This window comes from Amblyomma mixtum, chromosome 6, assembly GCF_055824585.1.
Source record: "Amblyomma mixtum isolate Tamu chromosome 6, ASM5582458v1, whole genome shotgun sequence".
Classification (NCBI taxonomy): Eukaryota; Metazoa; Arthropoda; class Arachnida; order Ixodida; family Ixodidae; genus Amblyomma; species Amblyomma mixtum.
The window spans coordinates 141,356,110-141,368,655 of record NC_143017.1 but is presented as its reverse complement, the minus strand read 5'-3'; the positions used below and the strand labels follow the sequence as shown (position 1 = coordinate 141,368,655).

General features: G+C 44.6%; 1 protein-coding gene across 1 annotated transcript in view; it reads right to left on the bottom strand.

The window, feature by feature from the left end:
* Positions 1 to 4,505: 4,505 nt before the first annotated feature.
* LOC149340629 (nonsense-mediated mRNA decay factor SMG9) overlaps positions 4,506 to 12,546 on the bottom strand; it is a 33,650-nt gene continuing 25,609 nt past the window's right edge. The window contains exons 9-13 of the mRNA XM_089549469.1: positions 12,084 to 12,181; positions 9,446 to 9,553; positions 8,486 to 8,581; positions 6,953 to 7,097; positions 4,506 to 4,688 (exon numbers count right to left, since the gene is read on the bottom strand). Of these exons, the coding sequence (XP_089405595.1) occupies positions 4,610 to 4,688; positions 6,953 to 7,097; positions 8,486 to 8,581; positions 9,446 to 9,553; positions 12,084 to 12,181 (526 nt within the window). The 3' untranslated portion in view covers positions 4,506 to 4,609. The remainder of the gene's footprint in view (positions 4,689 to 6,952; positions 7,098 to 8,485; positions 8,582 to 9,445; positions 9,554 to 12,083; positions 12,182 to 12,546) is intronic.

The following is a 12,546-nucleotide window of genomic DNA, read 5'->3' as shown; positions in this document are numbered from 1 at the left end:
CCTTTCTCTCTCTGCCCTTTTATTGCCACTAGACGCAGCTCAGGTGCTTCAGGTTTCGATGGCAGATGCCGCAGCTACAGCAATATCTTTTCCTTCCATTTTTATTTGTATTAATAAATAGCCACTATAGTAGGATGCAACTTTAAAAAAAAAAACAGCAGTTGCCGACACTGGGCCGCGGTACACGGCATCCTGTATTACTCCGCTGGCCAATCGTAACAGTAAACGAAATCAGCTTTTTAATGTTCAACTATATCAAAAATCTGCGTATTAAAATTCTAGAGCTCATTTTTTTCTTGTGATAATCCGCACGTTTAGGTAACAAGAAACGTTGAAGCAGCGGACTACTTTTTCGTCGTGGAGGAATTTTGCGCGCGGAGGCTCAATGTGGGTGGAGCTTCACAGCAGCCTTAAGTTGTATCAGACTACAACAGCAACAACTGCGCTCTGGAGATAAGCGTTCAGTAGTTGTTGGCCTCTCTTAAAAAGGCGCATACCCACGGTGGAGCATTTGTCAAGGTGCAGACCCAAACAAGGCGGTGCACCGTTAGGCCTAACGACCATGGATAGATTGGTGAGGAAGCTGGGAAGGACTGTATTCGATTCTGCAATGAAGATGACGACAACGCGCCAACGAGGGCAAATCACAATGGCCAACTTCAGCTGCCGGCTGCCAAGCGTACGCCTTTCGAGCTGCTTCGGATTGCTTTCAGCAACTCGACTGGCTTGCGCCAAGGTTCCGGTGTGCAGCCCTTCCACCGTCCAAATAAATCACTCTTCAATACATCCAACAAATTCATAATATCTGCAATCAATATAATGGCATGTGCCCGACAAATCTTTTTTCTGGTATCCATAAGGTTTCAACAGCAGAACAGCGGTTATTACATCACAAGTAGCGCCAGAGAGCATGCGTTGCTTGCAAAAACTTCAATATAACCAGTGCTTCATCATTTTAACTTAATGGAACTCTTTTTCGCTACCATGCACCAGGAGACAGAATAACTTCAAGTAAAGAATTAGCCCCAGTACAGCAGTTTTTGTACGCCTCACATGACCTTAGTCATGGCAACTATTCAACTGAAACTACTTGAGAGAAGAAATTGTCATATTATTTTTTGTGATATCATTTACAAGGCATCGGTGATTTCCATGCAGTGGTCCATACTTTGAGGGTGGTTCAATAGGTAAGGTATCAAGAGTTCTCACAGGTGTATAAATACCCCATGCAAATTAAATTCCACATCGAGATTCATTCCTTCATGCATATACTATCCTTGTTAGCAAGGATGACCTGAGGACTAAAAGTGAAGTGGGAGGTTAAGGTGAGGTTTAGTATGCCGGACACCAAAACGAAGTCCAGCAAGGCACTGCGACTTGGCGTCACCACTGGGGGCCGTCTGGTCTTCGTATGTCTGGATCACAACCTGAACGTGGTCGTGGTCTCTGAATGCAGAAGGAAGAGGTGCAGCGGGTGCAGAGGCTCACTGTGCCGGGGCAGGTCCAAACAAGGAGCCGTTAGTCAGCATCGACAGCAGGGCAATTGAGGCAGCTAGTTCTAGTTTGACGCCATCGACTAAAGATGTCCGGTATGCTAGCTGCACCCGTTCATGCCTTGTAAGCGAAAGCATAGACCCAGCGAGAGAGGCCAGGGCAGATGTGGTAATGTCGGGTAAAAGGTCCCAGAAGAAACACCTCCGCTCATTTTTAATGCGGATGATGACGGAGTCAGGCACAATGATGGGGGTGGGAAAACAACAAGGGTGGTCTGAACTGGATGGGCTCTGGTCAGGGCTGTGCCGGCGGCCTTCCTCTATAGCTGCGTGCCTGCGGTCTCGCGAGCATGCAGTCGGAGCATTATCAACCTGCGATGTGCAGCAGAGGCACATAAAGTAGGGTGTCCACTAGAGTGGAAAGCAGGAGGTAAATAGAGTAGCCGCAGCCAAGCCAGCATGCAGTGCAACAGCCGTATTTCTCGCTTGGGGTGCTGAAGTCTGGTCAGCCCTCTACACCCCTTCTTTTTCCGTAACACGTCAGATGGCGCAAATGCACACAACTTGTAGATTTTCTGTTTGTATTCTTCCTTACGCAAGGTATACCCAGGAAGAAAATTTGTCTTTACAAACTATGATTACAGGTAGGCCACAAGGGTGCTAAGCTTTTGCAACAAATAAATGCACGAACACTTTTGTTTGCCAGATGCAAGAACATCGCTGATACGCTCAGGGTTCATGAGACGTCCCGGTTTTTACATTTAAAATCACGGACAATAAAAATGTCCCATAGAATTACTTTTTGACCTGTTAATACGTTCCCGGATAACAAGGTTTCCCGGCATTTATGTTCAGAAACTCGACGAACTGGTCATACAATACGTGTACCCATCAATCGCAGATGTGCAGAGATACGAGCAGTCCAGAGATCGGAGTACGCTCGCGGCATAATGAGCTGAAATACAGCGCCAGTCGCCTCCCGCGGTGGCTTCACTGCGGTGCTTAGGTGCAGAGGGGCGGAGCATTTCAAAACGGCGAAGGTGCGCAACATACGAGCAGGCCATTGCCGCAGGGATGTGATATGGAGAAACGCAGCAACTTCTTCGCAGTGCCCGAGAGCAAAAGGGGGGACCATATGAAAATTACAGCAATGGATTTACACACAGCGGGCTGGGCCTCGAGAAAAAGAGCTGTTCAGACTTAGTGCGAAGGAATGCTAATCGACATTTTTATGAAGAGAGTCAATAAATACCTTCAACCTCATTCATTAGCTACACTTTTCAAGATTTCAAGTGTCTGGATGATGCGTTTTTTTTTTCAGTTAATTTTCCTTTTTTTTTTACGTATCAACAAGGATATGCTGTATACGAAACCTGAGAATTAAAGGTAAGCTTAGTAAAAGAAACAAAGTGGTAGCTATCCACAGCTTTTCTCAGAACTGAAAATATACACTGCTGCAGAAAGGGCTGCAGTTGGATGAACGTCAAGATCGTCATAAATTCTTCATTCCTATTCTCCAGCGCATATTTAACAGCATGCAATTCGAATTTCCCATTGTATCTCCAACTCACAGGCAGCTTCATCACGTTAAGCGAGAACAAAATGCGATTTGTGCAATGCCAAACAAAAGTGGCCACTGCATTCAGTCTGGTCGTGGCAAAGTTAGGTGATTCTACCCATAAGATAAGATTTATAACTTACTTTCTTTCCCCTTTTTTTCACCTCTTTACACACTGATCTCTTTTTAGAACTATGCACACCAAAAGAGGGCGCATGTTAGTGCATCATTTTTGGCTGTACATAAGTCGCACTGTTGTATATACAAGACGCACCAACAAAAAAATCTGAAAAAGAAAAAAGTGACTTCACTGAGTTTTGGGGTTTAACGTTCCAAAAGTGCCAAAAGTGACTCAGGCTATAGGGACCCTGTAGTGGAGGGCTCCGGATAATTTGGACCACCTGGCATTCTTTAACGTGCACTGACATCGGACAGTACATGGACCTCTAGTATTTCGCCTCCATCATAAAGTGACCGCCGCGGCTGGGGTCAAGCCTGCATCCTTCGGTTCAGCAGCCAAGCATCGTAAGCACTGAGCCACCACGGAGGCTAAAAAGCGAATCGTTGCACCGGAAGATAAGGCATTGTAGTTCAATGATAAAGACTTTCCCTTTCACAGAAAACAGAGCATTCGCAAGCAGGAAAAGTGAAAAAAAAATTAAACACAGGAGTCACTATCACCACCCAATTTTGCAAGTAAACTGCATTGCTTAAAGTTTTCAGGCACAGAACACAGCGGATCTGTACCCAATAGGCCACTACTGACTTCAAAGTGATGGTCCTGAAGTTCATTTCGTTGCAGATGTCAAAAGTTAGAAGTGAATGGTAGAAATATTTTAAGATCACAGCTATAAATGCCTCTTTTCCTGCTGCTCAAAGATCAACACATCAGGACAGAGCCACAAAATCGACTTTATCAAAAAAATTTGCTGAAGGTTTAACTCTTCTAAACCTAGTCATACAAAGTGAAAGCGAGCAATATCCACGGGATGGTCAGATGCCGCTTGCTGACGACGTTACAAGGACCTCTGCGTAAAGTTCTGAGATGTCCCAGCTTCGCTCGGATCCATGACAAAGCGTGCACTGCCTAGGCGAGCGATGCACTCCTCTTTAAACTCGGCAAGTGCGCGACGAGTCATGCGGTCTGACAGCGGGAAAGTGTATTTGCGGCAGAGGGAAAGCACGCGCTGATGGCGGAACCACTGTGGCGAGTGACATGGCTAGTCACATGGTCTAGCCAGCAAAGCTCCGGAGCGGCTCAAGGTCACTGAAGTTCAAAGCGATAGAGTTGGCGAAACTCGCGGAACATTGCGTACTAAAGCTTTTTCTTTGAAAAAAACTTAGATGAAGTTGTGCTCAGCATCCATTTATACTATATGTACAGGAATGACAAGATCACTACACAACCCAGCCTGAGTGCAGCGCTTCAAACACCAATTCACCAAACATGCATGTCAGCAGCCATTTAATTTGTTTATTTACACTTCTCCACACAACCGCAGGTTCAAATCTCACTTTCCCCAGTGGCATACCCACATAACAGCCCAGAGGTATGCCATTAAGGAAGCAGACGACTGTATTCCATAAATACCATAGACTTTTGCATAGCATCCCACAGTCGTGCAGAGTAATGGAACCTGCAAAAAGAAAAAAAGACGTGCAGTGGGATAAGTGCAGCCACAGCAGTCTCAAGAATAACCCATCGAACACCACAAGTGAGATAGCAGCCAGGTATGTGCAATCAGTGCACTGTTCCTAATGTGGAGACCCCTTAATCTGATCCCTTGAATGTTTTATCTTGGCTTGCGAACATTTTCAAAGATTGAAGAGTAAATTACAGTCCGTTTATCACTTGCATAAATGTACGGCTAAAATTAAAACTTGACTAGCAAAAGTCCAATAGTGACGCACAGTCCAAGGAGGCAAAAATTACAATGGAGTGAAGAAGACAAGACATTTGCTAAGGTTGCGTGGCTGTGTCTTGACCATGACAAGGCTGAATCAAGATGAATGTGTCATGACAATGACAAAGCTGAGTAGAGATGAATGGGAGAGCTCTTTGTTCTACGATAAACTTTACTTCACTAATGATGACTATCATGAGGCAAACCTAAATTTAAACTGAGCTTCTTAAGTATACTACATATAACTGAAATGGAAGAAATCTTAATGCATCTTTTTCTTCCCCAGTAGAATACAGCACTCAGGAAGACATCCATTGGATAAGACTGCTAGTGTGTCCAGCAGCCAGTACAAAAGTATTCCCTGAAATTTTAATCTTTCATACGCAGTAAAAAATGGTAAATGCACCAAATCCCTCTTTCTGCCTCCTTGAGTGCACTCATGCCGAGGACCACCTGTCAACAATATGCTTGCGTAGCATGTGAATGGAGAAGTTTTCAATCATGAAAAACTACACATCAACAACGCCAATAAGGAGAGTCGCTGTGTAGCTTGCAGAAAGTCCCTTGTACTGCTGGTGGAATAAAAATGTCACAGGCAAAACAATATAACTAAGTGAAATGGTAATTTTCAATGAACAATGCAAACTTCTTGGAAATTTTGTAGACTGCTATGAGAAATTGTAGAGTAGACATAAAGCACAAAAAACTGACAAAGATCAATTCATAACCAAGCACATGACTGAAATATGCTTACTACAAGGCAAGCAGTCATGTACACCCACACTTCCACACTAAGTATCACAAGCAACACGCAAGATGTGGTCGCAACTTCCTTCGCAAAGCAGGGGGAGCACAGTGGTAGTTTAGACGCGTGCGTCGAGCCGCCAGCTGAAAAGGCAGTGCTTTCTCCACTGTGCTTGTGCTGTAGAGCGCAAACCACACTACAGTTACCACCGATGCGTTCTAGGTCGTACTGAGTGCAAGTGCACACTTGGCCAGTTGTTTAACAACATCACGAGAGCATCAAACAAATGGCTGTACAGCAGCGTCTAAGTGAGGCGGTGTTATGGGCAAGGATACGCACTTGCTCGCAAAACGGTTGTACTTTGTAACCTCTTTCACCACTGCACTTTGCCACACAGCACTATGCAGCCATTCGTTCCACACTCAAGTGACACTGTTAAAGAAATGGCCGGCTGTACACGCACAAGCCATTGCATCTGCATGTTAACACATCCACCTCACCATAAGCAAGGTCTTAATGACAGTAGTTATGTGGGGTTTGATGTTTCAAACTTGTAGTGGCGCTAACAGACACTGTAGTGACAGGATGCAGACATTTCAACCACCTGACATGACACAACACACAACCATCTTTGCATTTTACCTCCACTGAAATGCAGAATCCATGACTGGGATTGACCAGACGGTTCTTCACACTGACACGAGATGGAAAATTGAACACAAAGCATGGACTGTGTGTGTGTAACATCACTGAACAATCGGTGCAAAAAAAGAAGGTAGTAGGCCTAACAAACTTCATGCCAAACACCGAAGCATGTGTCAAAAAAGAGCAAATCTCTGCCGCTACACAAGGCAATGCCAGACTTCATCTCATAACTATGGCACAAGGGGAGTGTTCATGATGCTGGTAGGACACACCTTGAGATTCGCTGTCAGTGGTGGTGCTGGCCACATGAACACATGCAATGATATTAGTAGCCTAAGTGGCATCACTCCTCCCCGACCTGTGGCATAGCCTCAAAGCGTCAGCCTCTAAAGTCTATATGCTCAGGCACACAGCCTGCAGAGTTTAAGATGCCCAATGATATCCAAAGACAATGCTAAGCCACAAGCCAAAACGGAATTTCACTTCTCTTTGCGCACAAAATATTATGCTAGAAAATGCCAGTTCTCACATGCACTTGTAGACAGTGTCCAATGCTCATGGTGTGACAAGACTAAACATATCAGCCTGCGAGCAGCCAAGTACTCACCAGTTCTTCTCGGTCAGAGGCGTGTGGGTGATGTGTTGGCGCGGCATGCTGCCGACCTGCAGTGTCAGCACTGAGGCCAGCTGCTCGAACCGGCCACCATCCTCGTATCCCGGAACAGCATCCCCTTCAATCCTGCGCTTCTCCTCTACACAACAGAATCAGAGTAGTACAAGCATTTCGGCTAAATCACTTGTAATGATACTGCAAAGCTACTGCATAGCATGGCGAGCATTTGAACTAAAGGTGTCACAAAACAAAACAAATAAAACACCGAGGACAGCTACAACCAATTCTATGGCTCTTTCTAACTATGTTGATGTTTTTCCCACAACAAAAGACTTTTACTGCTGAGAAAACTGCACTCAAATATTTTACAGCCACTTGATCAAACTTGTGACGTCACAACTGATAAGAACTTTGTGATCACCATTTTGAAGCGAACAGCAGTCGAGCCTAGCCTTTGAGTCCCTCGCATAAGAAACTGCCTTGATACGCCCATTTGATAGCGAAATCGGAGGTGATGGCAATATCTATATTTCATTTATTTGCCTTTTCTAGTTTATAAAAGCTCCATTTTCAGTTAAATTAGCCTCTTCTCATAACATGCAGTATCTATTGATACAGGCGAACTTCAGTTAGTCCCCAGTGTGCTTTTAAGACAGGTGGGGAACGAATGTGCACTTTTGTCCGGTCAACATACTATCAATTCATGAGGAGGATGTCCTATTGAGGGAACATTTTTCTTTTCAGGCAAATTCAATTATTTGGCTTTTTAATGCAACAGTATTAAAGGTCCCATTCACGAGGAAAGCAGGCATCCGTCCGTCTGTGTCGCTTGCAGGTGGCAACGAAATTCAAATAAATTCCCTGCAACTGCCGCCTGCCTACTGTGACATTGCGCATCAGCTCATTGGCGAAGAGGCGGACAGCCTTACGGGTGCGCAGGCAAAGCAACAGGGGTCTCACAAGGTGCATCGGTGGCTGTGTTTAAAAAAAAAGCCACCTGCGAGGACAGTGGTGCCTCGCTTAACCACTGCACCACTGCACTGTGGTATAGGAACTCCCCGCGATTTATGAATCTACGAAAGAGAAGGAGTATTTGAGCAGGAGGAACCTCCAACGCTATAGCACTGTGCTCACAAGGGCGGGTTAAGAATCGTCTAAGTTTCTAATTGTGAATTGCTGCACTGCTGACATTCATCCTGCAGCAAAAGAATTCATTACGGAGATGCAAAGTTGACAATGGAATATTTTTTCCCACCACTAGATTAAAACTCGTGAATGGATGATCAAGTTGAGAGAATTATGAACTTGGTGACTGCTGGTTCAATACTCATCGTGATGTAGTCTAGCGTCTGAGATCTGCATAGCAAAAAAAGCAATGGCATACTCGCAGCAGTCCGCTTGCGAGAAAGGCCTGTGGCAGCTAGAACTGTTGCTCAGAACCTACTGGACAGGACTTCCTTCCTATGGCATCACTTTCTCTGCGATGTCCCCTCTAATGCTCATGCATTAGAATGTGACAGCACTAACCTTGCTCCGACAGCCTCTTTGGAAACAGAAACAGGTTTGGTCCCTCATGCTTGTTCTCCTTGCTGAGCGCAACCGATGGGTCCATGCTGATCTGTCCTGAACATAGGAACCCAGGGGACGGCAGTTTACTATGACAGCCACCTAAGGCGGTTCCATGCAAAATGGAATGATGAACAAATGACAGATGAGTGAGTGCAAACTTTCACTTCGGCGAACATTTTCCCATGGCCCCCCTTAAGTAGTTAAGTAGTATTATACCCGTGCCACACGGACAGATTTAATGCCATTAAGTGCTTACTGCCTTAAGTTTTAATGGCATTCGTGCGGTGCCACATGCATAAATTTAATGGCATTAGCCTTACTGCCATTCGCGACCTACTGAGTTCGCCACAACTCATTCGCCCGTGCAATGTGTACTCTCGTTCCCATTCCACACGCAGAAAAGCATGCAGCTTTGTCAGTTACAACTGCCTAGCCCACTATAAAATGGTTAATTCTTAACTTTCAGCCAGATGAGGCACCTAAACCGCATTTTCGATGCGAAGAGCGCCATTTTAACCAGCCTTGTTGACTGGTACTCTCGACTTATGTGCTGACATGCGAGTTTATGGCTACTTTTTCAACTTGTAAAGCAGGAACAGCCGTATTTTCTGGAAAATCGTTTCTACATTACATTTGAACATCATTCCCAATATATTCTGCTCATTAGGAATGTTTATATTAAGATGAAACTTTTGACTACCTTGCAAGCGTTATCGTCATCGTCACTTTCGATAATGGCATTAAAAGTGGACGTGTAGCACGAACTCCGAAAATAATGGCATTAACAAACTTAAGGCCTTAAGCATTTACTGCCATTTCTTGTGCGCGTGTGGCACGGGTATTACACTGTCCCCCCCATGAAACGATGCTTGAGCTAGCAATGCAGATACATGACAGACAGAGAAGGTGCAGTGGTACCTTTATACTTGAGTTTCGACTTGGCAAAGACAGAGTCCAGCGTCCGGCTCATGGCAGTCACATTCTCAGGAGAGAAGTCGCCAGGAGTGCACTTGTTCTGCACAAACACTGCACAGTGCGAATGAGAGTACACTGATTTTTCAACGCAGCGGGTACTATTTTATTCAGACTAGTGCAACTTGAACACTGTTTACTCGACCCAACGCTTCGGTCTCGTCAACATTACCTGCATTTAAAAAAAAAAGGCTCCTTTCAAGTAGACCTTCGCATATCACAATCAAATTCTCAGTTCTCTTCAAGCCTGAACTACGGGGAGTTGATTACAACCATCGTACCTGAAACATCAAGAATGGGACAACGAAAGATAGACACCACATGACCTTTCCAAACTCTTCTTGTCTTGCCTTCAGTGCTGCTTCAAGCATGGCCATAGATGAACAAGCTCAACTCACTACACCTCGAACCATCATGCTCCATGGGACGTATCCGGACAAATTTAGCCCACCTGCAGTTCTTTAATGTAAACTGACATCGCAAAGCACATGGGTGCCTTTTGCATTTCACCTCCACCGAAACATGGCCGCCATGGCCGGGATTGACCCTGGGTCCTCCGGCACGGTAGCCAAGCACCCTAACCACTGAGCTAATGTAAATGAACAGTATGCTGCACTCCAATCAATTCGTCCTCTGCGACACAATCAAGAATAATGGTATACCAACCCCAACAACTAGAACATCCGCAAAACTTTTACGCAAAGTTATGCAACTTGCGAAAACGAAAAGTGGGCTATTAAGGGGGGAGCCTGGTCTTGAAAAAAAAAAAAAATTTATTAACGAAGTCACAGTTAAGAAATCTTCAGGGAATATGTATTTTTGTGTGACGATTCTAAACATGTCATTCAATTTCATGTAAAATAATTCCTTGAGCACTTATGTAATTTTTATGCATGTGTTTTGTGAAGAGCTTTGAAAAAAATTTCTAGCGGGAAACTTGCTGAAATGTATGCCATTGGGTTTTCTTGACACCAAGGAATGCAATAAGGGTAAAATTGTCTTCCTGCCGATAATACAACTTAAGTTATAAGCTTATGAAGTTGTCACTTCAGAAATGAGAAGAAAAGTGTGTATTCCTATCTCTGAAGTGGCAGCTTCAGTACCCGATAACTCAGGTTCTATGATAGCCAGGATGATAATTTTACAATTATTGCATTCCTTGGTATCAAGCGAACCTAATGGCATACATTTCAGCGAGTTTCCTGCAGCAAATTTTCTTCAAAACTCTTCGCAAAATACTTGCATAAAAATTGCATAAGTGCTCAAAGAATTGTTTTGCATGAAATTAAATGACATATATAGAATCAGCTCACAAAAATACACGTGCCCTGAAAATTTCATAACTATGACTAGATTAATAAAATTTCCAAACAGATGATTTACCAGTGCTCTCTCTCTCTCCCTCCACAGGTACGTAGTTAGTGGTTTGGCCACCAGAAAACTATAAGCATGGCCTTCTGAGTGCAATCATCAAGTACTATGACATCCAACGTGCACTCTGAACAAGGAGATCTCAAACAGTATTCTGCGGAACACTTGAATTTGCTGAGCAGCTAAAGCCACGTAAGCCTGGGCCCAGCCATTCCTTTAACCACCTTATTTCAGAATTGTTCATACTGTAATCTCTAACAGCAAGCTGTTTCAGTACACAGTAAGTCATGATTACCGTATATACTCGTGTAAGGGCCGCCCCGGTGTAAGGGCCGCACCCCCAGCTTGGCCACCGGCAATTCTAAAAAAAAAGTGAGCCAAAAACTGTTCCATGCGTGCATAATTTTGGCTGCGTAAAAATCGCTACGACCACGAATGCGTCGTCCCGTGCGCCGTGCTTGGCCTGGAACCCGGCACACGCGGTCCGTCAATGACGCTAGCTCGCTTGGCGTTCGCACCAGAAAGGATTGACAAAACGTTAAGCTGTGCAAAAGCGAGGATGGGGTGCAGGCGTGTTGGGTGCGCCTCACCGTGCAAGAAAACACGAGTGGTGCGTTTTTGGGCAGTGATGTGTCGCTCCAAGCTAACTTAGGATCACGTGAAATTGGCCGTTAAAGTAATACAGTAATCAAGCAACCGCTAGCAACCTGTCTTGCTGCAGGTAGTAATCGCGCAGATCGCGCGGGCACAATCAACACTTTTAATGCATTGTGTATTCGAAGTATTTGTCGGGCCTGCGCTATTTCTTCATAAAAATGGGAAACGCCGTGTAAAAAACAGACGCGTAATCCGTGCTGCGCTGCAGCAGAAATTTTTAGCAGAAAAATGCCGGTTCCATGTAAGGGCCGCACCACGTGAGAACCGCGGATAAAAAGTGCGGCCCTTACACGGGTATACACGGTAATTAAATTTGGGTATTTTTCAAAAGGCTACATGTATGCATGCCCTTTTTTAAATGCATGTCAGGCAGGAAGGAACGGAAGCCAACAAACATGGGGTTCCTCAGTGCTCTTGAAAGTTGTTGGGCTTCCCTAAGACTAAAAGACTGACCAAAACAATTCTAAACCATCAAGTATTCATACAAATAAGTCAATAACACTAGACACTAGCTGGAGACACATCAAGCAGCATCACAAAATGGATTGCAACACACCCAAGTGAGGATAGCTTTCCGCGACATCCTCACCGCTGCTGCGACTTTGGTCATGCGATGAAGTGGTTGGCTTCAGCATCTCAGCCGTCAGCACGAACCTGGGCGACAAGTCATTACAGAAAATCACTCAAGGCCAAAGGCTCAAGCACTACTAAAACAAACCATGTTTCAGAGTTTGCAACAGCTCAACTAACATTCAGTAAATAGAGTTATGTGAATATTCAAAACTTTGAATGGTTTGCAAGTAGTAATTACTATTCAATTCGATTCACACCACACTTTCACTATTCTAACTACCTCGAACCTTCTAAACATTCAGAAATTACATACTTCTTGCAAGTGCAAAATGTCCCAACATTTCCAAACGACAGTAGATTGCACTAGTCAAATTCGCTGGCTTTTTCTTCCTGCACGGCATCGATTGCAAGGCACGGTGAAACCATGTGCGGGTTTTGCTGCACCT